At 42.3% G+C, this 25,741-nt stretch overlaps 1 protein-coding gene across 2 annotated transcripts in view; it reads right to left on the bottom strand.

The window, feature by feature from the left end:
* The window catches only part of mocos (molybdenum cofactor sulfurase), a 101,538-nt gene that overhangs the window by 36,435 nt on the left and 39,362 nt on the right, over positions 1-25,741 (bottom strand). For both annotated transcript variants that reach the window (XM_052015471.1, XM_052015472.1), the window contains 3 exons: positions 22,432-22,631; positions 18,297-18,413; positions 16,570-17,013 (listed from right to left, as the gene is read on the bottom strand). In XM_052015471.1, the coding sequence (XP_051871431.1) occupies positions 16,570-17,013; positions 18,297-18,413; positions 22,432-22,631 (761 nt within the window). The remainder of the gene's footprint in view (positions 1-16,569; positions 17,014-18,296; positions 18,414-22,431; positions 22,632-25,741) is intronic.

Raw genomic sequence — 25,741 nt, 5'->3', positions numbered from 1 at the left:
ACTATAATAGAGAAAGTCATCCTTGATCCCGAGGTACGGCTTGAGAAGATATTGCACAGATTTCAGCATCTTTTTGAGTGGATGAACTGAATAATTCCTCCCACGTTATCTGGTGTATTTGAATATAAGAATTATCAGTACACTCTTAGTTTCCAGTGGCATCATCTCACTCCTTTTTACAGCAGTTAATTGACATGGTATTAACTGCTTTTGATGGATGTCCCTTTTACATGGAAGCAAAAAAATCTTCAAATTATTTGTTTTTCTTAAAACCTGTTAATGTCCCGCAGATGGAGGTTAAATATATTGATAATACACATACTATTCATGTCTTTTAGCATTTTACACATCCAAATTGTGCTCTCATGCAACCATTCTCAATTTCCTCTTGCAACCAGCCCTTCTTAAAACTGTCAGTCCAACAAGTTATTCTCACCCTTGATATTTCTTAATCTATCTGTGGCGCTGGAGCCAGTCAATAATACTACTTTAATCTGAAAAGTAATTTCTTTTTAAATGAAGCCGAGATAAAACCATTTGAAAGTTAGTGGATTTTCAAGTCTCAATGTTAATCCTCACAGCTCATTGGTAATTGTTGAAAATTCTTTATGGGATGCCCAGTATTGTAAGAATTCAGCTCAAAATGTGATGATGGTGCAGTAAACATTCTATTACAGTAGTAAAGATAAACAGATAGAAGTAATGCATTATAGTAATGTCAACTGTGAACTATCAAAATTAGCATTTGACATCCAATTTAATTAATATATTTATAAGACTGAACACTTTTATATTGCTTCCATTTTTGTCTTTTTCCTTCAGCCTCTCTATTTTCACATTGAGCATGTATAATCATATATGTTTCTATCCTATCTGTCTTCAAGACATCTTGCCTAGGAGATGGGAAATTCTCCTTCATAAAATTAGGACAGAATGCAGTAAATGCAATGAATGAAGTGAAATACAGCCAGAGGCTTTCTGCCTCCTCAATGGTACAATTGAAATTTGTGTCCTGCAAACTTCACCACAGGTGCTGACTACCTCTCTACCTCATTCTGCTGGAGGGAAAGACGCTGGTAGTGGCCTCATATTTTGTTCAAGAGAAAGAAAGGATAAACATCTTACAAAATACAAGCATCCTGAGTTATACACCTTCAACTAACTCAAAACGATCTAGTAGAAATCTTTTCTACCCGAGAAATATTCACTTTAATGAAAATATTTGATGTAAATTGAGGTAAGTATATTGGTCATTAAAATGGAAGCAAAACTGCAATGTTAAAATTATTTTTAGACACAACAATATTAAAATGAAACAGAAAAAGGTGTACTATAAAGTTGATTGAGAATTTATTGGAGAACAAAGATAATAGCAAACAGTGCAAAAATTAAAAAATAAGAGGCAAGAAGAGAGTATGAGAATAGCTGAGCAGATAAATGAGAACCCCAAAATCTTTCACAAATTGTTTAATAAGGAGTTGGGCTGTAGAACATTTAAAATAATTAATCATGACTGATTATTAATTTAAAAACATTGCATTACTTGTGGTTTTAATCATATTGCTAAGCAAAAGAATACCAATATTTTTGAAGATGCATTGTAAATCATTTTGCATCCATGAGCTCAAATTATATAATTAAAGATTCTCCTCATTTCCAGGTGTCTCTGTAGAGTTGCTTTCATCCTCAAAAGCACCTCTAGTAATGCTCAGATCTCTAAATTCCTCCAATTCCAGCTTCTTGTACATCAGCAATGATCCTTGCACCCCACCTCCCCCAACCCCCCGTATCCTCACCTCAACTGATAACCCTGTGGCCCATTTTGAAACAAACTAGTAACACTTGCTGTTAAGCTTACACATCTTTAATTACATGGAAAAATTAAAAATATTGTCCTTAGAGTGTTAAAGGTTAAAGGGGAAATTTAATACAAGTGTTCCAGATCCTGCAGAGTTTTGAAAGAATAAAGAAAAATTGTTTCCATTTGAGAGTCAATAACTGGAGGATTTTGCATTAAAGTTATTGGTAAAAGAACAAGCCACAACATTGCCTGAAAAGATGACGAAAGCAGATTCAAGAATAACTTTTAAAGTGAATTCAATCAGTACTTGAAATGGAAAAAAACTGCATGGCTAACAGGAATAATGCAGGAAAGTCTCTGGCATTCAAAAACTAAACATACTGCCAATTTTTACAAAATTCTTAAAATTTAAAAAGACAAAAAAAATCAAATAAATTTAAGTTAATTGAAATGTTAAAATAAATCCTTATGCTTCCCTTCTCATTCACAGCTATTGTTCTTCATTCAAATGGAAGAGTTCGTTTTTCCTACAGCACTTCTAACCAAATTTTCCATCTTAGGTGCTGGAAAATCTACACAAGTCCATGCTCTGGCACTTGACTCTGAGAAGGTTAACATCACACCACAAATGGGAACTTTCACAATTAGTGTGAAAGTTTGAGTCTTCTATATTTGACCATACTCATGGAGCTAACTTCTGGCATATCATTCTGGCCACAAGCTCAGCTATTAAAAGAAATGATGATTACAAATGTTCTTAATAAAAGCTATATTGGAAGTTAAAGAATGGTATCATCTGCAGCTCCACTCATTGAGAGTTTACTAAAGAACAGAGTATTCAAACTTTATATGAATATGTAGCGGTTGCTACCACGGAATGAACACAAGACGCGAGTCGTAGAGTTTCAGAACAGAACTGGTTTATTTTCCCGCCTTGCGCGGGCCTTTTAAGGGAGACTGTTCCCACCCAATGCAACCGGCAATGATGTATATGCTACGTCATCAAGTCTTTCCCGTGTGCGGGTTCTCCCCGACGCTCGGGGAAGACGAAGGCCAGCCGCCATCTTGGGCCTCGTCGCTTCGATGCTGCACGACCCGACTGCCGAGCCGGTTCGCCTGCCTGGACAGTGAGTCGCTACACAACCCCCCCCCCCCAGAACCAGCAATACAGTCCCCAAGGTCCGTGGGCTGTGCCAGCCGCCGCTTAGGGGGTCGGCCTCTGCGTCACGGCGTTGAAACCTCGACCGGTTGTTGCAGATCTAAATGGGCCGGTTTGAGGCGGTCCGTCGTGAAAACCTGTTCCCTGCCTCCAATGTCCAAAATAATGGTGGATCCATTATTCCGGATGACTCGGAACGGTCCCTCATATGGTCGTTGCAACGGTGCCCGAGGTGTACCCCTGCAAACGAAAACAAACTTACAGTCTCGTAGTTCTTTGGGCTGGCAGGATGGGGCTTGACCGTGCCGCGAGGTGGGAATCGGGGCCAAGTTGCCGAGCTTCTCGCGCAGTCTTTGTAGGACTGCTGGGGGTTGTTCCCCTTGGTCTCGAAGGGCAGGTATGAAATCCCCTGGGACAACTAGGGGCGCCCCGTACACAAGCTCTGCTGACGAAGCGTGGAGGTCTTCTTTGGGGGCAGTGCGTATGCCAAGCAGGACCCAAGGCAGTTCGTCAACCCAGTTAGGACCCTTCAGGCGGGCCATCAAGGCTGATTTCAGATGGCAGTGAAAACGTTCCACCAACCCGTTTGATTGAGGGTAGTAGGCCGTGGTGGTGTGCAGCTGCGTCCCCAGCATGTTCGCTAATGCAGACCAGAGGCTGGAGGTAAATTGTGTGCCTCTGTCTGAACTGATGTGAGCTGGAACACCAAAACGTGAGATCCAAGTTGTGAGCAGCGCCCGGGCACAGGAATCAGTCGTGATGTCAGATAGAGGGTTGCCTCTGGCCACCTCGTGAACCGGTCCACGGTGGTAAGGAGGTACTGAGCCTCTCTTGAAGTCGGCAGAGGGCCTACGAGGTCGACGTCGATGTGGTCAAACCTTCTACGGGTAGGCTCGAATTGCTGTAGCAGAACCTTGGTGTGTCGTTGTATTTTCGATATCTTGCAGTGCTGACAATTCCTGGCCCACTCTCTGACCTGTTTGCGCAGGCCATGCCAGATGAACTTGCTGGCGACCAGCCGGACAGTTGATCTGATGGACGGGTGCGCCAACCCATGTATCGAATCGAAAATGCGTTTCCGCCAGGCTGCAGGAACTATAGGGCGGGGTTGACCTGCTGCGAATGTCGCAAAGGAGGGTCTGCTGACCAGGACCAACCAAGAAATCTTGGAGCTGCAGGCCCGAGATTGCGGTTTTGTAGCTGGGCAGTTTGTCGTCAGCTTGCTGTGCGGCAGCCAGGGCCTCGTAGTCGATACCCAGAGACAAGCTGTGGATGGTTGGTCTGGAAAGTGCGTCAGCAATGACATTGTCCTTCCCAGAGACATGTTGGACATCCGTTGTGAATTCGGAAATATAGGACAGATGTCTCTGCTGATGAGCTGACCAGGGAGAAGGCGAAGGACAAAGGTTTATGGTCGGTGAAGGCGGTGAAAGGCCTGCCTTCCAAAAAGTACCGGAAATGCCGGACTGCCAGATACAGCACTAGAAGTTCCTGATCAAAAGTGCTGTATTTCAGTTCGGGTGGTCTAAGGTGCCTGCTGAAAAATGCTAAGGGTTGCCAACTGCCTTCGATTAGTTGTTCCAGTACCCCACCAACCGCGGTGTTGGATGCGTCCACCGTGAGGGCGGTTGGGACGTCTGTCCTAGGGTGTACAAGCATCGTGGTGTTTGCTAGGGTGTCCTTGGCCTTAACAAAGGCAGCCGCAGCCTCGTCGTTCCAGGCGATGTCCTTGCCCTTACCAGCCATCAGCGTGAACAGAGGGCGCATGATACGGGCTGCTGCAGGGATGAACCGATGGTAAAAGTTGACCATCCCAAGGAATTCCTGTAGACCTTTGACCGTGCTGGGGTGGGCAAAATGGCGGATACCGTCCACCTTGGCAGGTAGGGGTGTTGCTCCGTCGCTGGTGATTCTGTGGCCAAGGAAATCGATAAGAGTCAAGCCCGAATTGGCACTTGGACGGGTTGATTGTGAGGCCGAAATCACGGAGACGGGAATACAGCTGGCGGAGGTGGGAAAGGTGTTCTTGGCAGTCACGGCTGGCGATTAGTATGTCATCTAAGTAAATGAACACGAAGTCCAGGTCTCGGCCTACCGCGTCCATCAGCCGCTGGAAGGTCTGCGCGGCGTTCTTAAGGCCGAATGGCATTCGAAGGAATTCGAAAAGGCCGAATGGGGTGATAATTGCAGTTTTGGGGACGTCATCCGGATGGACCGGGATTTGGTGGTATCCCCGAACGAGGTCCACTTTGGAAAAGATGCGGGCCCCGTGTAGGTTCGCTGCGAAGTCCTGAATGTGAGGGATGGGATAGTGGTCCGGGGTGGTGGCGTCATTCAGCCTGCGGTAGTCACTGCAGGGCCTCCACCTGCCGGTGGCTTTGGGGACCATGTGCAGGGGGGAGGCCCAGGGGCTGTCTGATCTGCGAACAATCCCCAGCTCCTCCATGCGATGGAACTCTTCCTTTGCCAGGTGGAGCTTGTCTGGAGGTAGGCGTCGAGCTCGGGCATGAAGTGGTGGCCCTGTGGTATTGATGTGGTGTTGGACCCCGTGTTTGGGCATAGAATTCGTAAACTGAGGTGCCAAAACTGATGGGAATTCGGCTAGGAGCTTGGTGAACTTGTTGCTGGAGAGGAAAATGGAGTCCAAGCCCGGGGCTGGTAGGCTGGTTTCTCCCAGGGGGTAGGTCTGGGAGGTTGTGGAGTGGACTAGCCGTTCCCCTCGCAGGTTGACAAACAGGTTGTGGGCCCGAAGGAAATCGGCTGTTAGGAGTGGTTGGGCAACAGTGAAGGTCCAGGTGAAACAGCTGCCACCGAATTGTAACTGAAGTGTACGGGTACCGAAAGTCCGTATCGTTGTGCCGTTTGCGGCATTGAGTACCGGACCTTGTTGCCTGTTACGAGTGTTGCGGCCAGTCGGGGGCAAAATACTGACCTCTGCTCCAGTATCAACGAGGAAACGCTGCCTGGACTGCTTGTCCTGAATGAATAGGAGGCTTTGTCGGTGGCCAGCCGCCGTAGCTGTTAGCGGCAGCTGGCGCTGGCGTTTCCCTGACTTGCAGGGTGGATGGCATCAACGGGCCTCTGCGCCCCACCTCTGATGGTAGAAACACAGTTGGTTGGCAGTGTCGTCGTCTGTGTTTCTGGGGTGTGGTCGCCCGGTTGCTGGGACTGGTTCAGGCTGGCGTTGGGCTCGCGGCCTGGTGATTTGGCTGACGGACGAACTGCGCTCACGTTTGACCTTCCACAGGACGTCTGCCCAGGCAGCTACCTCATGAGGGTTGCTGAAATCGGCGTCGGCCAACAGCAGCTGAATGTCATTGGGTAGTCGTTCGAGGAAGGCCTGTTCGAACATTAGGCAGGGCTTGTGCCCCTTGGCCAATGCCAGCATCTCATTCATTAGTGCAGATGGGGATCTGTCCCCCAGGCCATCGAGATGCAGGAGGCGGGTGGCGCGCTCACGACGGGAGAGGCCGAAGGTCCGAATCAGAAGGTCTTTGAAAGCCGGGTACTTATGTTCCTCTGGAGGGGACTGGATGAAATCACTGACTTGGGCGGCTGTCTCCTGGTCCAGAGAGCTGACCACATGGTAGTACTTTATGGAGTCGGAGCTGATCCGCTGAAGGTGGAATTGCGCTTCAGCCTGGTGAAACCAGATGCTGGGACGAAGCGTCCAAAAGGTGGGTAGCTTGAGTGCCACTGCGTTGGATGCTGCGTTGCCGTCCATTGTGCAGGTCCAAAATCTGTTTGGACCATCGGGGTCACCAATGTAGCAGTTGCTACCGCGGAATGAACACAAGACGCGAGTCGTAGAGTTTCAGAACAGAACTGGTTTATTTTCCCGCCTTGCGTGGGCCTTTTAAGGGAGACTGTTCCACCCAATGCAACCGGCAATGATGTGTATGCTACGTCATCAAGTCTTTCCCGTGTGCGGGTTCTCCCCATCGCTCGGGGAAGACGAAGGCCTGCCGCCATCTTGGGCCTTGTCGCTCCGATGCCACGCGACCTGACTGCCGAGCCGGTTCGCCTGCCCGGACGGTGAGTCACTACAAATACAAAATAACAATCAGCATTCTAAAAGGCTGGGTGCATGGTAATTCCCAAGCTAGATAAATAATGCTGCATAGTTCCTCTCCGTTATACTTCTCAGGGAATTAACAGACCTTCTGTGCCAATTACTCTTAAAGCAAAAGTCCAATGATTATTTGAATAGCTAATATTATGAATCTGAAGTATCTCATTACAAACTGATGCAAGTTGATATGGGAAGCTCAAAGTAATTGCTAATTTTATTTCTGCTGAGGAATGTCAAAAGCAGTAAAGTCTCATTTTCAACTCAGTCTTTTGCTGCTGATAACAATAAAATGTCAAAAAAATTAATTGGTAAATTGGTTTATTATTGTCACATGTACCGAGGTACAGTGAAAAACTGTTTTGCGTGCCATTGTACAGATCATTTCATTAATGCATTGAGGTAGTACAAGGGAAAACAATAACAGAATGCAGAAGTGTTACAGTTACAGAGAAAGTAGAGTGCAAGCAGACAATAAGCTGAAAGGCCATAATGAGGTAGATTGTGAGGTCAAGAGTCCATCTTTAGTACTAGAGGACTGGCCCCAGAAGGCCTCCCACTTATCCTACACCTATCATGTTTCTTCACAGTGCCAGACTAGAGTCAAGCTCGCAGGATCTTCTTTCCCGGCTGATTCTGCCAACCCCGTTCCCTTGGCTGTGCTTCACTAGATAGTAAGGTAGGGACAGTGGGAATCTCCTTCATCCATTCAGGCGCATCACTAATTAGACAACGAGGCATTTGGCTATTTGATATACTTGTTTCCGGGTGCACTTTCCATAGTTTTATACATCATGTCTACAATGTCATGAGTCTCTACCTACTATCAAAAGGGAGTGGTGGCGGAGCCCGATAGCATGGACTGGTCTCGGTTGGGGGGGGGGGGGGGGGGGGGGGGGTGTCTTTTTTTTAAAACAATCAACAAATACAATAACAATTACAACAAGTTAACATTATACAACATTTGAACAGGGTCTCCTCTGTAGTTCTTAGTTCTCGAATACTAGACGCCTATAAACATCTGCAAGGTATCTATTTGCCAGCCTGATGGTGAAACTGCAGATGAACTTTGCAAATGTTGTAAACCTCGAGTCCCAGGAACTTCATCAGGCTGTCGTTAATCTTTTGCCCAAAGTCCTCTGGCTCCAATGACAAATCCAAAGAACCTTATGTTCTTGCCCTTCGTGAGTTCCTGTGTTTGTTTCAGTAAATGTTGATATTTAACTTTCTTTTCCTGCCACGCCTTCCGTATTGACTGGTTGTTGTCTTCATACCTGATTGTCACGTCGACCTCTGCTACCTTGCCGTTTTTAATGAAGATGAGGTCTGGTTTCCACAAAGCTCCATCCTTTGACTGAAGCTGTGGTTCAACATACAGCATCCATCTGTATTAGCTGGCATTTTTCTTCAGTCAGTGATCTTATTGTGACTCTTGATACACTCCTTTTTAACAGCGAGACAGCACCCAGAAATATGCGCCAGGGTTTCATTGGTGTTGTTGCAATGTATGCATGTTTTAACATAATCTGGTCTGCTGTGGCTTCTTGTTGGATGGAGTCCACACTTAAGTAGAAGGGCATTGATGATCTGATGCTCCTTCCACTGTTCACTGTACCAGAGCCAAGAGTTTAATACTTTGATTCCCTGCAATTCCTTAATGCCCGAGCCTTGACAGGCAAGGCTGGCTCATTTTTGGAATTCCCAGGATCTCCATTCTGGGTATAGATTCTGGAGTTTTGGCCTTTCGCTGCCTTCTGGCCCAAACTCCAGTTCTAGTTCCACCATCTCTCTCTCTCAGCTGGTGCGGCCGATGGAACAGGTCTCCTTCCTCTACGTTGGCAGGTCTCCACCTCCTTCAGGACCTCCAGTTCTTTCATCCTGTCCACTTGTTCTGGTTGTCTTCACCCGCCATATTAAATGAGGCTTTTATCACCGTCAGTTGAGAATTCAAAGGATTGCCTCTTCCTGATTACAGCCATTCCCTCCATAAAAATAAAGAAGATGCAAAGAAAGCTGGGAGAAACAAAACAGGATGACAATTTAAAAAAAATATTCAAAATGTGGAGAGAAATGCGAGGCAGATAGGGAAAGGCATCCATCCAAAGCTAGAACAAAATGATGGTATCCTTGTCACAATTCTCCAATTTGTTCATGACAACTCAGAGAAAGGTCATACTCCTTGCTATTTCTAGTGGTTGCCAACACTTCTATGGTTTTTGTTAATTAGATTTTTAGCAGTAATACTTTCTACCTCTATCAATACATACATCACAACAAGCTTACTAAAGTGGCTCTAAATCAGACTTTGATACCTGTAAATTCTACAACACACCATCTGAATACCACAGTCCATCAATAAACACAGCAGAGGATCATACTGTATGTGTATAGCTGAGAGGTTATGGGCATCAAGATAACACAATAAACACCTACAAAACAGAACAAAAAACCAAATGCAGCAATTGCTGGCAATCTGAAGCAAATATTAAAAAGGCTAGAGATTTCTACCAGGTTAGTCATTTTGGCAGATGGGGGAGATGATGGTTTGACATTTTGGGCATGAATCAGAAGCAAAGAGAATGGAGGATAAGAAAATGATATGTGGCAGAAATTCCAATCACAAAAGGAGCATAATGAGCAGAATTACCTCTAGCCTGCTTCAAATGATTGTTAAAAGATATGGAATCATCTTCCATTTGTTCTTTGTTTTGTGATATATTCTAGACAGAGAATCTAAGAACAACAAATGCTGAAAATGTGAAATATAAAAGGAATACTGGAAATAAACTTCAATGACAAGAAATACTAGAAATTCAATAATTAAATGTGTTTTGTCTTCGCTTTCTAGATTTTGCCATTTTGGATGCAGGAACCATTACAATCCGCCTTTTCTCTTTACAGAATCTATTCAAGCATACTTCATGGCTTATCATTATGGCTCGATTCAGGAGAAAACAAGTCTTAAAATTTGCTTTGCAGCAAATACTTGCATTTTCGCAAACACTTGCTTTATCTATAATAGAAATGATTAATTTCTAAATGCTTCATTTTTTCTGTCATCCACCTTTCATGTTATTCAAACAAGAAACTATCTTATCCTCAGACAAGCAATGTATAAACTGGTAATAAAAATGAATGGTAAAAAGTTCCTTATGCCTAGATTACATGGGTAAAGGGAAAGATTTCATATGGACAGGATTAAAATGTAAAAACTAAAGATAATAAATACTAAAGAATGTCTTTGGCAAACTTTGAAATAAATCTCATTTGCAGCCCTTGTTCTTAAATACAATTGAACTGACTGAATGGCATGAATGTTGGATAGAAAAACAAGAATGCTTTTTAGAAACAAATGACTTGTGCAACAAAATGCAAGTAGTCATCTTTACTGTGGGTTACCATGGCAGATCACACCTCAGCTACATCTAGGCTATTGAACTAATTCAGTTCTCTGATTACTTAAGAGAATCCTATTCCATTGTATCCACATCATTAAAACTGGGAAAGAAGCAATTAAAATCATCAAAAGTGGAAGATCCAAATGAGCTTGTGTCTAGAGTTTTTAAATGTCATGTCACTTCTCCTGATGAATTTTTAATGATAACATTTCTTTATAATGTAAATAAGTCTCTTTTGAATTTGAATATATTAATCAAACTCTTTTCAATTACTTGAGTATTATAACAACCCTTAATCTTCAAATTGACATATGAGACAGTGTTTGTGGGAATACTAAATACTTGATTAAAAATTATCAGACTGGATATCCTTTATGATTAAACCATGGAAGTAATGAAATGTTTAACAACATGTACATTTTGAAATAGTACATTTATTAGCTCATGTAAAGATGTCTTCAAATTGATTCATCAACCACCAACCAACATTTTCCCCATATAATTTTATAATATAATCTGATATCGTCATGAAATTTTATACCATTTAAAATTACACTGGTTAAGCTATACTCCAGCTACAAGACACTGCATTACTGGTAGGCCATGTGTGGTCACTGTTTGGGTGCTGCCTAAGATGGGCTCCAATCTCTGCACAAAGCCCTATTTGAAGTTGGTGCGAGACTCCTTCAGCTCTTTGAGACTGCATACAGTTTTTATGGCAGGCCTGCCGATGTGGAAAACATACATCTGCTGCCCCTACATTTGAAAATAAAAATTTTTTAAAAACTGCATATGCTGGAACTCTGAAATAAAAATAGAAAATGCTGGAAACATTCAGCAGGTCAGGCAGCTTCCGTGGAAAGAGAAACAGAGTCAAGATCCTTTGTTAGAATTGACGAAACTGTTTCTCTTTACACAGATGCTGCTTTATTTGCTAAGCTTTTCAAGCATATCCTGTTTTTAAGCCTCCTTCTGCAGCCACTGACTGAAATCAGAGTCATGTGCAGCAGAAACCACTTGAGCCTTGATCTCCGTTCAGCTGCTACTTGAATCAACCTTTACCCTTATGATAGCTGCAGGTCACTCTTGGCCAGTGTCTGAGCACATGCAGATCCCATCCCTTAACAAGATTGTTTGATGTGGGCAAGTTAAGGATGCTAGTTACTTGCACTGAAAGCAATGGGCAAGAGTTTCTTGAGATGCCAGAAGGTGATAAATGATGGGATACAAAACAGCAGTTAAAAAAGCTCAGGGAAAATTAAAGAACTACGGAATAATTGGTGACAGTAGGAAGGACTAAGTAGTTCACCAAGCATCTCTATAGGCCTAAAAGGCATTACAAGCCATTAAAAACCCATTCAGAGCTGAAAGTACTTGAAATTAGCAGAAGAAAATGAAAACTAAAGGAAATTTCAGGTGGAAGTGTTACCTAACCCAAATATTATGTCTACTGAAATCACGTGGTGTTCTGCCTTCGATGCCACTGCATTACAGAATCCCATAGATTAGAAGTGGAACACGTCCTCAAGTATAGCCAGGTTTCTGGCCACAACTGGCTGTAGCAGCCTCTACATGCGCTTGCCCTATCTTGTGGGATTGCTACTAGTGTTTTTATGGTGCAGCTTTCTTTTTGTTGCTCCCACACCCAAGAACGTAGCCAACCACCACCCTGCAATTCCCTTCCATTCTTTCTTGAAATGTTCCAACTGAATAAATCTCTGCTGACTGGCAGTAGGTGAAGTAAATCATACCAGGATGCCTTCTTTCCTGCAGTACCAAATAACCAATGACATGGGGTGATCCTGAGAACCATGTCCACAACAGTTAATTTGACATATCTGTATCAGAGTACTGCCACAAGGGGCATGTTAATACAGCTTTTGTTGCAAGCAAAAAAACTATCAATATTACTTCTGTCAATGCAAACTCCATTCTTATACATGGAAGCTAAAAGGAAAACGTACACCATCCCATAACCCCATAAACCACCTGACATTGCTGTTCACTTTCTCAAAATACATCATAGAATCATAGAACAGTACAGCACAATACAGGCCCTTTGGCCCACCACGTTGTGCTGACCTTTAAACCTTGCCTAAGACTATCTAACCCCTTCCTCCCCCATATCCCTCTATTTTAAATTCCTCCATATGCTTATCTCTTGAATCTGACCTATGTACCTGCCTCCACCACCACCCCAGGCAGTGCATTCCATGCCCCAACCACTCTCTGGGTAAAAAACCTCCCTCTGATATCTCCCTTGAACTTCCCACCCATTACTTTAAAGCCATGCCCTCTTGTATTGAGCATTGGTGCCCTGGGAATAAGGCACTGGCTGTCTATCTATTCCTCTTAATATTAAGATCAACTTGAATGATCTCCATTGAGAAACACGAATGATACTAATACAGAAATCTGGGTACAATAATCAATATCTCGAACAAAAGTTAGTGAAAGCTTCATTGCCACCCACAGAAATGTACCAAGTTGACCTGAGAAAGGCCACAAACAAACTTTAACAACTATGGGTTTTATAAAGACTTACTCAATTAGAGGTATGATTTAAAATGTTCTATTTGAAAGCTGCAATATTGAGCAGGTGGACGTCTTTTCTTAATGGTCATTTACCAATAAGATAACATTAGTCATGCTATTCCACTCAACAGGGTGGGCTTCAAGACAGCCGGACGACATGAGCAGTTGCCGCTTAATGTGCAAGCATCAAATCAAACCCTCCTCTGCCCGTGAACATGGTAACCTGGATCAAACAGTGGACTACATCATCACATCCTGCCCTCAATACAAATTTAATAAAGACATTGAGATAAGCCTTTTCACAGAGATACTTTATGAACATCAAACTCAATTTATAGATACCATTCCATGCAAATGCAAGAATTAACTTTCTATAGATTGTAAAATGCTGGAGATTTTCCATTCTTCTTGGTCAGCTTAGTGAAATGCCCTCCTGCTTTGAGTGACTAGTTCAGGCCCACCCAGTTAAAGAGGTGGTTCTGGTCAATGAAACACAGCCAGCTCAATTCTGCCGACTTTAGTTAGGATAGGTGCAAGAAGAAATTTCTTCATTTAGAGGTTTGTGAATCTCTAGAATTCTCTACACAGGAGACTGTGGACACATAGTGACAGAGTATATTCATGACTGAAATGAATATATTTTTGAATTCAAACAGAATCAAAGGACATGAAGATCAGGTGGGAAATAAGACTTGTCAAGAATTTGCCCTGATCCTTTTGGAGCAAACCCTGAAGGGCTGCATCCCCGGTTCATGCTTTTATTTCTTTTGTTACAAGTCACATTACAACTATTTTCTTTCTCAGCTTATGCAATAAAATTTTAGATATAATAGATTACAACTAGACGGGCATGCTTACATAACATCTGCAAAGTTCATGCAAAATCTTTCCACTGATACAACAATTATAGGAGCCAATATTTAAAGTTTTCCAAAATGGCTTCTGTCTATTAAGAATTATTCATGCCTGTACAGAAATAAGTTAACTATCCTTTATAGTACAATCTGAGCTGATGTACACATTTGCCAGGCACTCTCAGTGAACAAGAATATGGAAAGTCAAAATGTTGTGGTGCCAGCAGGGTATTAAAGGTTTTTGGCTATCAATAAAATGCTGGTCTTTTGGCACCAAAAGTGAGGACTTGGAGGAATAATGCCAAGCAGAGCCAAAAATAGGCCAAATAAAAATGACTGCCCTTAAGGGGAACCTGTTTTGATCTTAGAGTCATAGAGCAATACAGGTCCTTCAGCCCAACTGGTCCATGCTGGCCTCAGCATCCTCCCTGCTAGTACCGGTTGCCCGCATTCGGCCCATAACCCACCAAGCCCCCCCTCCCCTCTATGTACCTATCCAAATGCTTCTTAAATGTTGCAATTGTACCCACCTCGACCAGTTCCTCTGACAACTCATTCCAGGTACTCACTACCCTCTGTGTAAAGCAGTACCTCTCAGGTCTCTTTTAAATCTCTCCCCTCTTAACTTGTACAGGTTCCCTCTAGTTATGAACTCCCCAACCCTAGGGAAAAGACTATGACCATCCACCTTACCCATACCCCTTATGATTTTTCAAACTTCTATGAGGTCACCCCTCATTCTCCTGCACTCCAAGGAATAAAGATCCAGCGTGGCCAACCTCTCCCTGTAATTCAGCTCCTCTAGTCCAGGCAGCATCCTCGTAAATCTCTTCTGCACCCTCTCCAGCTTGACAACATCTTTCCTCTAACAGGGTGACCAAAACTGTACACAAGACTCCAAATACGGCCTCACCAACAACTTATATAACTGCAACATAATGTCCCTACTCCTAAACATTATGCCTTGACTGATGAAGGCCAGCATGTTAAACACCTTCTTCACCACCCTGTCTACTTACTCAGCTGCTTTCAGCAAACCGTGCACTTGTACTCCCAGGTCCCTCTATTCTGCAATACTCGTCAGTGCCCTGCCATTCACTGTACAAGTCCTACCCTGGTTTGACTGTCCAAAATGCATCATTTCACACTTGTTTAAGTTGAAATCCATTTGCCATTCCTCAGCCCATCTCCCTAAATGATCAAGATCTCTCTGCAATTCATTGTAACCTGCTTCACTATCAACAAGACCCCCTAACTTAATATCATTAGCAAATCTGCTGATCATGCCATGTACATTCATATCCAAATTATTTCCACAAATAATGAATAACAGAGGTCCCAACACTGACCCCTGGGGCACCCCACTAGTCACAGGCCTCCAGTCAGAGAATTGACCTTCAACCAACACCTTCTGCTTCCTATCATCAAGGGAATTCTGAATCCCATGCGACCCAACCTTCCAGATCAGCCTACCATGCGGGACCTTGTCAAAGGCCTTACTAAAGTCCATATAGACAACATCCACTGCCCTACCTTCATCTATCCCCTTAGTTACCTCTTCGAAAAACTCCAAAAGATTTGTCAGACATAACCCCTCATGCACAAAACCATGCTGACTATTCCTGATCAGGCCTTGATGATCCAAGTGATGGTAGATCTTGTCCCTCAGAATTCCTTCCAGTAACTTCCCTACAACTGAAGTCAGGCTCACCGGCCTGTAGCTCCCTGGCCTGTCCTTGCTACCCTTCTTGAACAATGGAAAAACATTAGCCATCCTCCAGTCTTCTGGAACGTCGCCAGTTGCTAACGCCAAAGCAAATATCTCTACAAGGGCCTCCGCAATTTCTTCCCTGGCCTCCTATAATGTCCGGGGGTGCAGCTGATCAGGCCCTGGGGATCTGGCCACTTTAATGTGCTTCATAGCTGCAAATACCTCCTTCCTCATAATATGTATATAGTCCCAGACCTCATTACTTTCATTTCTTCAGCATCCATGATACTCTCCTTGGTAAAACACTGAGGAGAAATAGACATTAAAAATCTTGGCCATCTCTTGTGGTTCCCTGATGGTCTTTAAGAGGACCTAGTCTCTCCCTCGTCACCCTTTCACTATTAATATAACTGAAGACCCTCTTGGAATTATCTTTAACCCTGCCTGCCGAATCCATCTCATATCCTCTTTTTGCCCTCCTGATTTCCCTCTTCAGCTTGCTTAAACTTTTTATGTTCGTTGAGAGATTCATTTGTACCCAGCTGCCTAAATGTGATGTACGCTTCCTTCTTTTCCCTGACCGAAGCTTTGACATCTCTCATCAGCCAGGGTTCCCTGAACTTGGCATATCTACCCTTCACCCTAATAGAAGCATGCTGCCCCTGGACTCTTGAAGTGACCCTTTTAAAAGCCTCCCACTTGCGAGCTGTTCCTTTGCCTTTAAATAGAGTCACTCTGTTGAACCCAGCTAAATCCTGCCTAATGTCCTCAAAGTTGGCCCTACTCCAGTTTAGGACCTGTTCTATCTTCTTCCATATCTATTTTAAAACTAATAGAATTGTGGTCACTGGACCCAAAGTGCTCCCCAACTGCCACTTCAATTACTTGGCCCACCTGTGTCAACAAGACTGTAAATGGTCCTGAATAGTTCAATAATTTAATTTTGTATTATAAGCACCAGTGAAGCAACACCATTGATTGACAAGCATCCATTTTCACAATATCAAAGCACTATATACTTATAAAATAAATCCATACCCACCTCAACAGCAGCACAGGACTTGATTGGATACAAGTAGATGTTTGTGAGGGTCACTAACTCATTGTCATTAGAGATTAATTTGGAACTTCCTGGGTTTTTATTCCACTTTGATGGATTGTCTGAAAAATTCTGATAGAGAGGAACTTCAACTCCGCGAGAATGTGTTCCAGCGATTTCTGAAGAGACTTCCCTTACTGAGATGACATTTTCATTTGCCAAATTCTCTGCCCATAATTCATCTTTCTCTTTCATTGTCCTACAGAGGTTTAGTTTAGACAGGGTGTCTTTGTCAAAGCAAACTGGCTGCTTAACAAAACAATCTATTACAAACTTTAAAAATGTTTGTGCATCATCAAACGTTGACATGTAGCCGTAGGATATTCGGACTGAACCAGTAGGGCGGCCATCAATCAGATCCAAAGCATCTCCACAGACATGGCCTGCCTATTGAAAATAATTTTAAGCAATTAGTATTCTGAAAAACAATTTTTATCTGCCTCTGCTAACTTGAATTAATTTAACTCAAATCAGGATACTATATTACTTCCATAGCTACCACTCAGTGGTGGCAACTTTGGAATTAGATTTGAGCAAGTATCAGAGACAAAGGGATGAGTACATCACACACCTCTGCAGTGCGAAGGGGTGCTTGCAAGTGGATGACCAAAAGCAATGTAATTCAATTTCCTTTAAATACCATATATTGTAGGCTTATTTATACATCCTTCTTATGGTGTTACAACTGGGGAGTCTAAGTCAAATGTGAATTTCACGTGAAAAAAGTTTGCATGACCAGGCAAAGGAAAATAGAGCAGGGTGCCCAGATTTAATTCTGCTTCCATTTTAAAATCATATCCTTATTCTTTGCACTTTGCTTTGATATTGTTAAGTGACAATGTCATTACAACTTTTTAGCTTTTAACATTTGGCAATGTTATTGTTATGGCAATTTGCAAAACAAGTAGCCTTAATTAGGTACAGACTCTGCACTATTGGAAAAGGGAAAATGATTTCTTGGGCAGGAAGCTAACCCAACAGCATTTCCCAAATCTGTGACATCTACCACCAAGGAGGACAAGAGCAGCAGGCACAAGGGAGCATCACTGCCTGTAGCTACCCCTCCAAGTCACATGCTATTCCGACTTGAAAATGCGACATTGCTGGGTCTAGGCTTTGAATTCCTTCAGCATTTTGGGAATACCTTCACCAGAAGGTCCTCAACAGTTTAAGGTGGCAGCTGATAACCATATTTGAGGTCAGCTAGGGAAAGGAACATATGCTGCCTTGCCAGTGATGCCCAAATCAGGTGAAAACGTGAATAGATGGATAAATAAAGTTACCTCACACAAGCAAAAAGCTGGGAAATATTAACATAAAATGCACACATATGAATGATAGAAATCGGAATTACTTTATACTTCCCTATTCCTATCCCAAACCGCAATACCTCTGTTGTATTTCCTTTGAAGAATTTTCTGAAAGCAAAAATCAATCAAGCACATGGTATGAAAGATTAATGTAGTGCTGCCTGAAGATCAAGCAAGCTGTTTTGGCAGCATAGTAGAGCTCCTGCAGGAGGATTAATTATGAACACCTTTTGCCGTGATGATATGTCAAGTAGTAAACATTTCCATCCAGTTTCACAATTATAAATCCTTGCCAATGAACACCCAATCTAAGTCTATAGAGCACTGTATCCTGATCGAAAATATGCAGTCAATACTAACCTTCAGATTCTTTTTGACATCTTCATTACTGATTCCTATGTGTCGCTGACAGCCTCCAGTGTTACAAAAGCAGCCTGTGCGAAGATAAATGTTGTGCAAATTTGCCAGTTTGTCCACCTGTACCAGTAAATAATGATGACATATTCAGAAGAAAATAAAAATCACATAATCAACCAGATTGCAAGTGAACAGTGTTTTGGACTTGTGTGTGTTAGCTGCATTTTTCACTTTTAACATAGTTTATATGCTGACTGTTGAAAAGCTAAAAAGTGTTGTTTCAAATTTTTTTTTTGAAGTCAATTCATCAATAAGTTTCAGGTACAAACTACTCATTGCAGAAAAGGAAAATACTTGATGTGCAATTCAGAGCAGGAGGGATAGGGATGGTGGAGGGAAAGAATGGAGAGAAATGTCCCAAAAGGAACACGTCTTTGAGGATCTGGAAGGACTCAAACAGTTTTTGTTGATGCTACAGAGCACAGGGGCAGGAACAGGTAAAGGGAAAAATACAAAAGGAAGAGATGAGTTTTGAGGAAATTGTGAGTATATCCAGCAAACAAATGGATTTGATAGATACTAAAATGGGGATGACATCTTATGCAACTTTATATCTCTATCCATACAGGTCACTACTGTAATATACCTGCACTTTACAGAAGCCAAGTTTTTGAAAATAAGTAAGATATTTATAGATATTTATTTATTAGTCACATGTACATCGAAATGCACAGTGAAATGCATCTTTTTGAGTTACTGAGAATGTGCTGGGGGCAGCCCACAAGTGTTGCCACTCTTCCGACGCCAACAAAGCATGCCCACAGCTCCCAACCTAATGTGGGAGGAAACCAAAGCAGCCAGAGGAAACCCATGCAGACATGGGGAGAACGTACAAACTCCTTACAGACAGTGGCAAGAATTGAACCCAGGTAGTCGGCGGTGTAATAGCGTTACGCTAATCGCTACACTACCGTTAACGAATATCATTGTCTGTCCCAATTCTACGCTCTATGCAAATAGCCCAGCAGCAGATGGCACAACCATGCATCCGGCACCCTGACGTTAAGTTCCCATGGTTATTGTGAAATAGACTTCTAGGGTCTATTGGTAAGGTTGATGTCATCTTAGTAGGAATGGCTAAATAGGTTACAATATTATCCACTCATAACTACCATTGGGCTGGAGGTACAGGAGCCTGAAGACCCACACTCAAATTTAGAAACAGCTACTTCCCCTGCCATCAGATTTCTGAAGGGTCCATAAACCCATGAACAGCACCTCGTTATTCCTTTTCTTTTTGCACTATTTATAGTAATTTTATGTTTTTGCACTGCACTGCTGCTGCAAAACAACAAATCTCACATTATATAATTGACAATAAATCTGATTTTGATTACCCATGCATTTTTCATACAATGCTTCTAAATACAAGACATACTGCAACTGGGTCGTCTGCAAAAATATTAATTAACGATTAATCAAACATTTCATATATTACTTATGCCCAAGAGCCTGCTCTTCCTTTCGAGATAGGAGCCTCCACATGTGAAACTTATTTGTCAAAGAAAGATCAATCTGAATACATCAATCTGCGAGTTCTCAAAAATGTGCATCAAGCTTCTCTCATGCCTACTTCTGCCTGGTCTCTTAATGTCCCTTAACTCTATGCATGGGTACATTTTTTATGAATGAAATGTTGAACAATTATTTCATTTTTAGTAATTAAACATTTCAATTTTTTAAAAATTATCTTTAAAAACATGTAAATATCACCTGAAGAAAATACATTAAAAATTTAAAACATTACTATAAACACAATTAAGAAAACACAAAATAAAAAAAAGTTGGAATTAGGCCTTTCATCAGCACAAAGTTTGAAAACAAGCACATTTTAGGTTGTAGAGAAAGGGAAGGGGTGCAGAGAACAAAGAGTGACAGGGTGAAGACCAAAAGAATCTGAACGACACAGATGATGTTGATGTCAGGTGTATGTGGTATTCGTGAGGGAGGGGAGGGGAGGGGAGGGGAGCAAGAGCGAGAGCGAGAGCGAGATCGTGCACGTGCGAAGGCTCATTAATTGCAGCTGATCTGTCTGAAGGAGATATAATTTAAAGGGAGATAAATGAGAGCAGAAGAGAGAGAGAAAAAGAAAACAAACTGGAACCGAGAGATACAGAACTGCATTCTCACTCTGACCTTCTAGACTATCTTCAGTTTGTTTCGGGATGAGCCAGTTTTAACTCTCCCCACAAATGCTGTCTGACGTGCTGGTGGTTCCATCATTCCATTTTACTTCATATTTCCAGAAACAGCTTCTCACATCTGAATCTCTCAGTTCCAGCAATATTTTTATTTTCTCTCATGTTTTCAATCATTTCCCTCTACTTACTCCTCTAGATGTATCAGCTGCAAATAATAAGCCTTCACCCTCTCTCAGCCAACACCAACAATAGGTGTCTCTATATTCTCTTGGTCTTGACCCTATCACAGATACTCCCTTTGTCCCCTACACTCCTTCACCTTATCTAAACTTAAAACATCCTTGCTTTCTGCCTCCTATCAATATGAAATATTGGCTCTAATTTTTCCTCTCAAAAGATGCTGCCTGACTGCTGGGTATTTCCAGAATTTACTCTTTTTATTTCAGATTTCCAGCATTTGTAATTTGCTGCTTGAAAGAAGAATTACAACTTATCTTTCTGGCTTGTTGCTGTCAAATCTCTATTCAAATAAATGATATTACAGATCCTCTGTTAGGTCTAACAAGCACAAGGTTTGTGAACGGATTCCATAGCATAAACACTAGGCAATCTCATAAAGTTTGTTATGTTCCATGTAGTGTCAAGCAATGGAATATACTGACAGATTCAATAAAGAATTTGTCAGCAATTTCAGGGCTTCAGTATTTGAGTACACTAGTGCTAAACCTGCTTGCATTAACATGGGTAAATGCTGCCAGTCCACTACAGAACGATCAGCATTTATTAGCAAGGTCTGGCCCAATAAGTCCATTAATGGCATAGGTTTCATTATATTGGGGATTTACATCATTGTTCATGCTCTTCAGGGTTCCCAACCTCCAGTACCAACCCACAGGATACTGCTCACAATGAAGTACTACACGGAGAAATGCTGTCATGTAGAAGATATTGATTTCAGATTGGAAGTTTAGTTGCATTCCCTCATGTGTCAGTCTGCACGGCTATTTATAACCTGGAAGCCAGTAACCCAATTGTTCAAAAGGCAAAAGAGAAACAACACTGTAGTTAAAAAAAAATATAAAAAGACCACTAGTTCACAACAACTTTTCCTCAATGGAGCAGTCATCATCATTTTAGAGAATTTTATACTATTTTAGTTAATAGACATATTCCAAATTCTCTTTTGAAACACACCCATGAGCAGCTGTTGGACTGAACCTTTGACTAACATTTTCTTTACATTTTAATTATACTTGCAATACCAAACAGATTTCTGACCATTCCAACTGCAGTGAACTGCAAGGCATTTTACCCAAGAGCAGCATCCTTATTTGCAAGATGCTATGACTGCAGAGGTAAGCTGGAGAGTGTGCAGATAAGATTCACAAGGATTTTGCCTGGATTGGAAGGCTTGAGTTATCAGACAGATTGGCTTTGATGGGTTTGTTTTCCTTAAAGGAAATAGGTTGAGAGGTGACATGATAAATAAAATTATGAGAGGCATGAATAGGGTAGATAGCCTGTGTCTGTTTCCAAATGTAGGGGTGCCTAAAACTAGAGGGCATAGATTTAAGGCGAGAGGGGGGAGTGATTTCACAGGGATCCGAGGGGTAAATTTTTCACACAAAGAGAAGTTAGCATCTGAAATGAGCTGCCAGAGGAGGTGTTACACAGGAACAGTAACAACATTTAAGAGGCATCTTGACAGGTACTTGAATGAGCAAAGGCATAGAGGGATATCGAATTAATGCAGGTAAGTAGGATTAGTATCGATAGGCATGATGGCCAGCACAGACGCAATGGGCTGAAGGGCCTGTTTCTATGCTGTACAACTCTATGCAAGTTTCCCTGTGTAGCATGACCAAATACCATAAAACTTTGTGGTCTGATCATCCTTCATCCCGAGGTAAAAAGTGACAATAGACTTAATTACATACCTTTGCGTAACCAACAATATCACCGTTCTCATCGAGTATGTTAAAATTAATGATCGGTCCCTGAATGTCTGGAGTTTCAAATTCATTATTGCTATAAATCCGAGCAACTGGTCTTTCATTAGCATGAAGCATTCCAGAAAGCATTATGTAGGTATAACGGGCAAGGCTAAAGGTATGTAGCATAATATTTTGCATTCCACCTGAAAGTAAAATGAAGAAATAATTATTAAACTGTTACAGTCAACCATGTCATAATGCAGCTGGGAACAAAATTTGATGTGGCTGGATTTTGCAAAAATTGTTCATTATACTCAAGTAAATTATGATTTTAAATTGATGAATGTAATCTGTTCCCAAAAATAACTCCACAGCCATTTCATTTCTTTTGGACCATCTATTTTCCCCCCAAAACTTCCAGTAACGTACAATGTGCGCTATTTAATGAATACATTTGCTATTTCATATATCTAATCAAGTAATACATTCTAATGTTGTTTACTGGCTACATTCTAACTACTTTCAGAATGTACTGGTTCATAAATTTATAAAAAATGGACCTAAACTGGAAAGCACCCAGAGGAGGAATAGGGCATTTCACTGTTGGACTAACCCATACCCATTTGGTACAAACAACTTAGCATTCTGACTGGTTATTACAATAATTACAGTCTTCAAACTGTGCTTTGCGAGCCTTATCAGCAAAAAGATTCTAGTTACTTATCCTTCTCATTCAGTAGAATTACCATCTCTTAGTTCCTCCAACTTCAACATCCTGGGAGTTATCACTGACCAGAAATTCAACTGGACCAGCCACATAGATATTGTGCCAATAGGAGGTCAGAGACTACATACCATACAATGGTATGTTACCCTCTAAGTCACATGCCACCCCGTCTTGGAAATATATTACAAAGCCTTCTAAATCCTGAAACTCCTCAACAGCATTCTGGGAGTACCTTCACCCATAAGAATGCAGCAATTCAAGATGGTAGCTCATCACGACCTTCTCAACAACAATTAGGAGTGAATATTAATTGCTTGTCTTGCCAGCTTGCAGAGCTTTAAAGCCTGACTGCACCTCACAGAGAGGCACACAATCATTGTAACAGATGGTGGTAAGCATGGTCAAAGCAACCGTGAAGCGGCCTCCTGACTCTACATGCCGTCAGAAAACCAATGGGGTGATCTGTGGGCTGGGCCTTGGTCACGTACTGATAGAGTCACATAGCAATGGAAATAGACCCTTCGGCCCAACTCGTCCATGCCGACCAAGATGTCTATCTAAGCTAGTCCAATTTGCCCATGTTTGACCCATGTCCCTCTAAACGTTTCCTACCCATGAACCTATCCAAGTGTCTTTTAAATGTTGTTATTAAATGTTGTTTAATTTTGGTTTCTACTAGTAGTTGCCTTTGTGGACTGTTCTCCTTCAAAGGACAGCCACAGTAGTGATGCTGGCAATACACTGGAAGCCACTCAGTCATAAAAGGTAATTATAACATTCGGGTGAGCAGAGAGGTGCAGTCAGTGCACAAGAAAAGGGTATACAGCTGCCAGTTCTCCAGAAGCCAAGGTTGATAGACATTCAGATGTTCGGCCACAGAAGATTCAGATGATGACTGATGGAACAGTATACACAAAGAGGATGACAGTTCTGCACTGCAAAGTACTAGATGCACGAGCAAGCCTGCTGGAAACTCAGATGTCAAGGAACATGGAGGTCTGCAATCCATCTTGCCCAGGAAAGAACATGGAATAAAGCTCATCCTTTCTACAGCCTAAATAGCATTTCATCTTCTTTGGCTCTTAAAAACTGACTCCTATGTTTTATTTTGTTTGTGTGACTTTGTCTTGGAGGACAGTTTCAAACATTCAAGCCTAGAAGGCCTGGTTTTGACCTGCACCTTGTTGGCAGGAGGACCAATAGTCTAAACTGGCTGCTGGTGTACCAGACCAAGCACATTGATGGAATGGCACTGGTGAGATCATAAATGCTGTCACCCTTAAAGAGATTTGTGGGGCACACAGACATCCCTATACCTGCAACGCAGTGCCTCAGTTATCTTAGAAATCTGCCAGAGGAGCAAATGCTGGACTGCTGTAATAGGCTGCAAGATGGACACAGTTCAATCTAGCATTGCAGCAAATTGAGCTGAGGAAACAGTAAGCTGAGCTTGCATGACAGAAGTCTGAGATTCCATTGGAATACCCAAACACTCACTGCAGCATGGGCAGAAGCCACCGATAGCAGTTATAATGGATCAGTCTGCAAAAACATTTGGTGCAAAAGAGTTGAGCTAGGCCACCTAGGGGTAACTTTGGGTAGCACATCTTCACACATGGAGTGAGCATAGAACAGTACAGCACAGAACAGGCCCTTCGGCCCACAATGTTATGCCGACATATCTAATCCCTCCTACCTATAGAATCCTCATATCCCTCCATTTTCCTCTCATTCATGTGCCCATCCAAGCCCCTCTTAAAAGCCCCCCAATGAATTTGCCTCCACCACCCTATCAGGCAACGCATTCCACGCATCTACCACTCTCTGAGTAAAAAACATACCCCTCGCACCTGTTCTGAACCTACCCCCTCTCACCTTAAATGCATGCCCTCTGGTATTGGATCGCTCAATAATGGGAAAAAGATATTGTTTGTCCACCCTATCTATGCCCCTCATAATTTTATACTTTTCCAACAGATCTCCCCTCAAGCCTCCACCGCTCCAAAGAGAGCCCAAGTTTGTCTAGCCTTTTAATCCAGACAGCATCCGAGTAAACCTCCTCTGCACCCTCTCTAAAGCCTTGACATCCTTCCTATAGTGAGGTGACCAGAATTGCATGCAATACTCTAAATGCGGCCTAACCAGAGTTCTATACAGATGCATCATAACTTTTTGACTCCTATTCTCAATACCTCTATTAATAAAAGCAAGCATTCCATAAGCCACCTTAACCACCCTATCTACCTATGTAGCCATTTTCAATGAGCCATGGACTTGCACCTCAAGGTCTCTCTGTTCTTCAACACTGTTAAGGGTCTTGCCCTTAAGAGTGTACTGCCTCTTGACATTAGTCATACCAAGGTGCAACACCTCACATTTATCTGGGTTAAACTCCATCTGCCCACATCTACAACTGATCTATAGCACGCTATATCCGTCACCAGTCTTCTACACTATTCACAGATCCATCAATCTTGGTATTGTCTGCAAACTTACTAACCCACCCATTAACACATTCATCCAGGTCACTTATGTACATCACAAACAGCAGAGGTCCCAGTACAGATCCCTGCGGGACACCACTAC

This window comes from Pristis pectinata, chromosome 5 (assembly GCF_009764475.1).
Source record: "Pristis pectinata isolate sPriPec2 chromosome 5, sPriPec2.1.pri, whole genome shotgun sequence".
Taxonomy (NCBI): Eukaryota; Metazoa; Chordata; class Chondrichthyes; order Rhinopristiformes; family Pristidae; genus Pristis; species Pristis pectinata.
The sequence above is the reverse complement of the archived record's forward strand: the minus strand, read 5'-3'. Positions and strand labels throughout refer to the sequence as shown.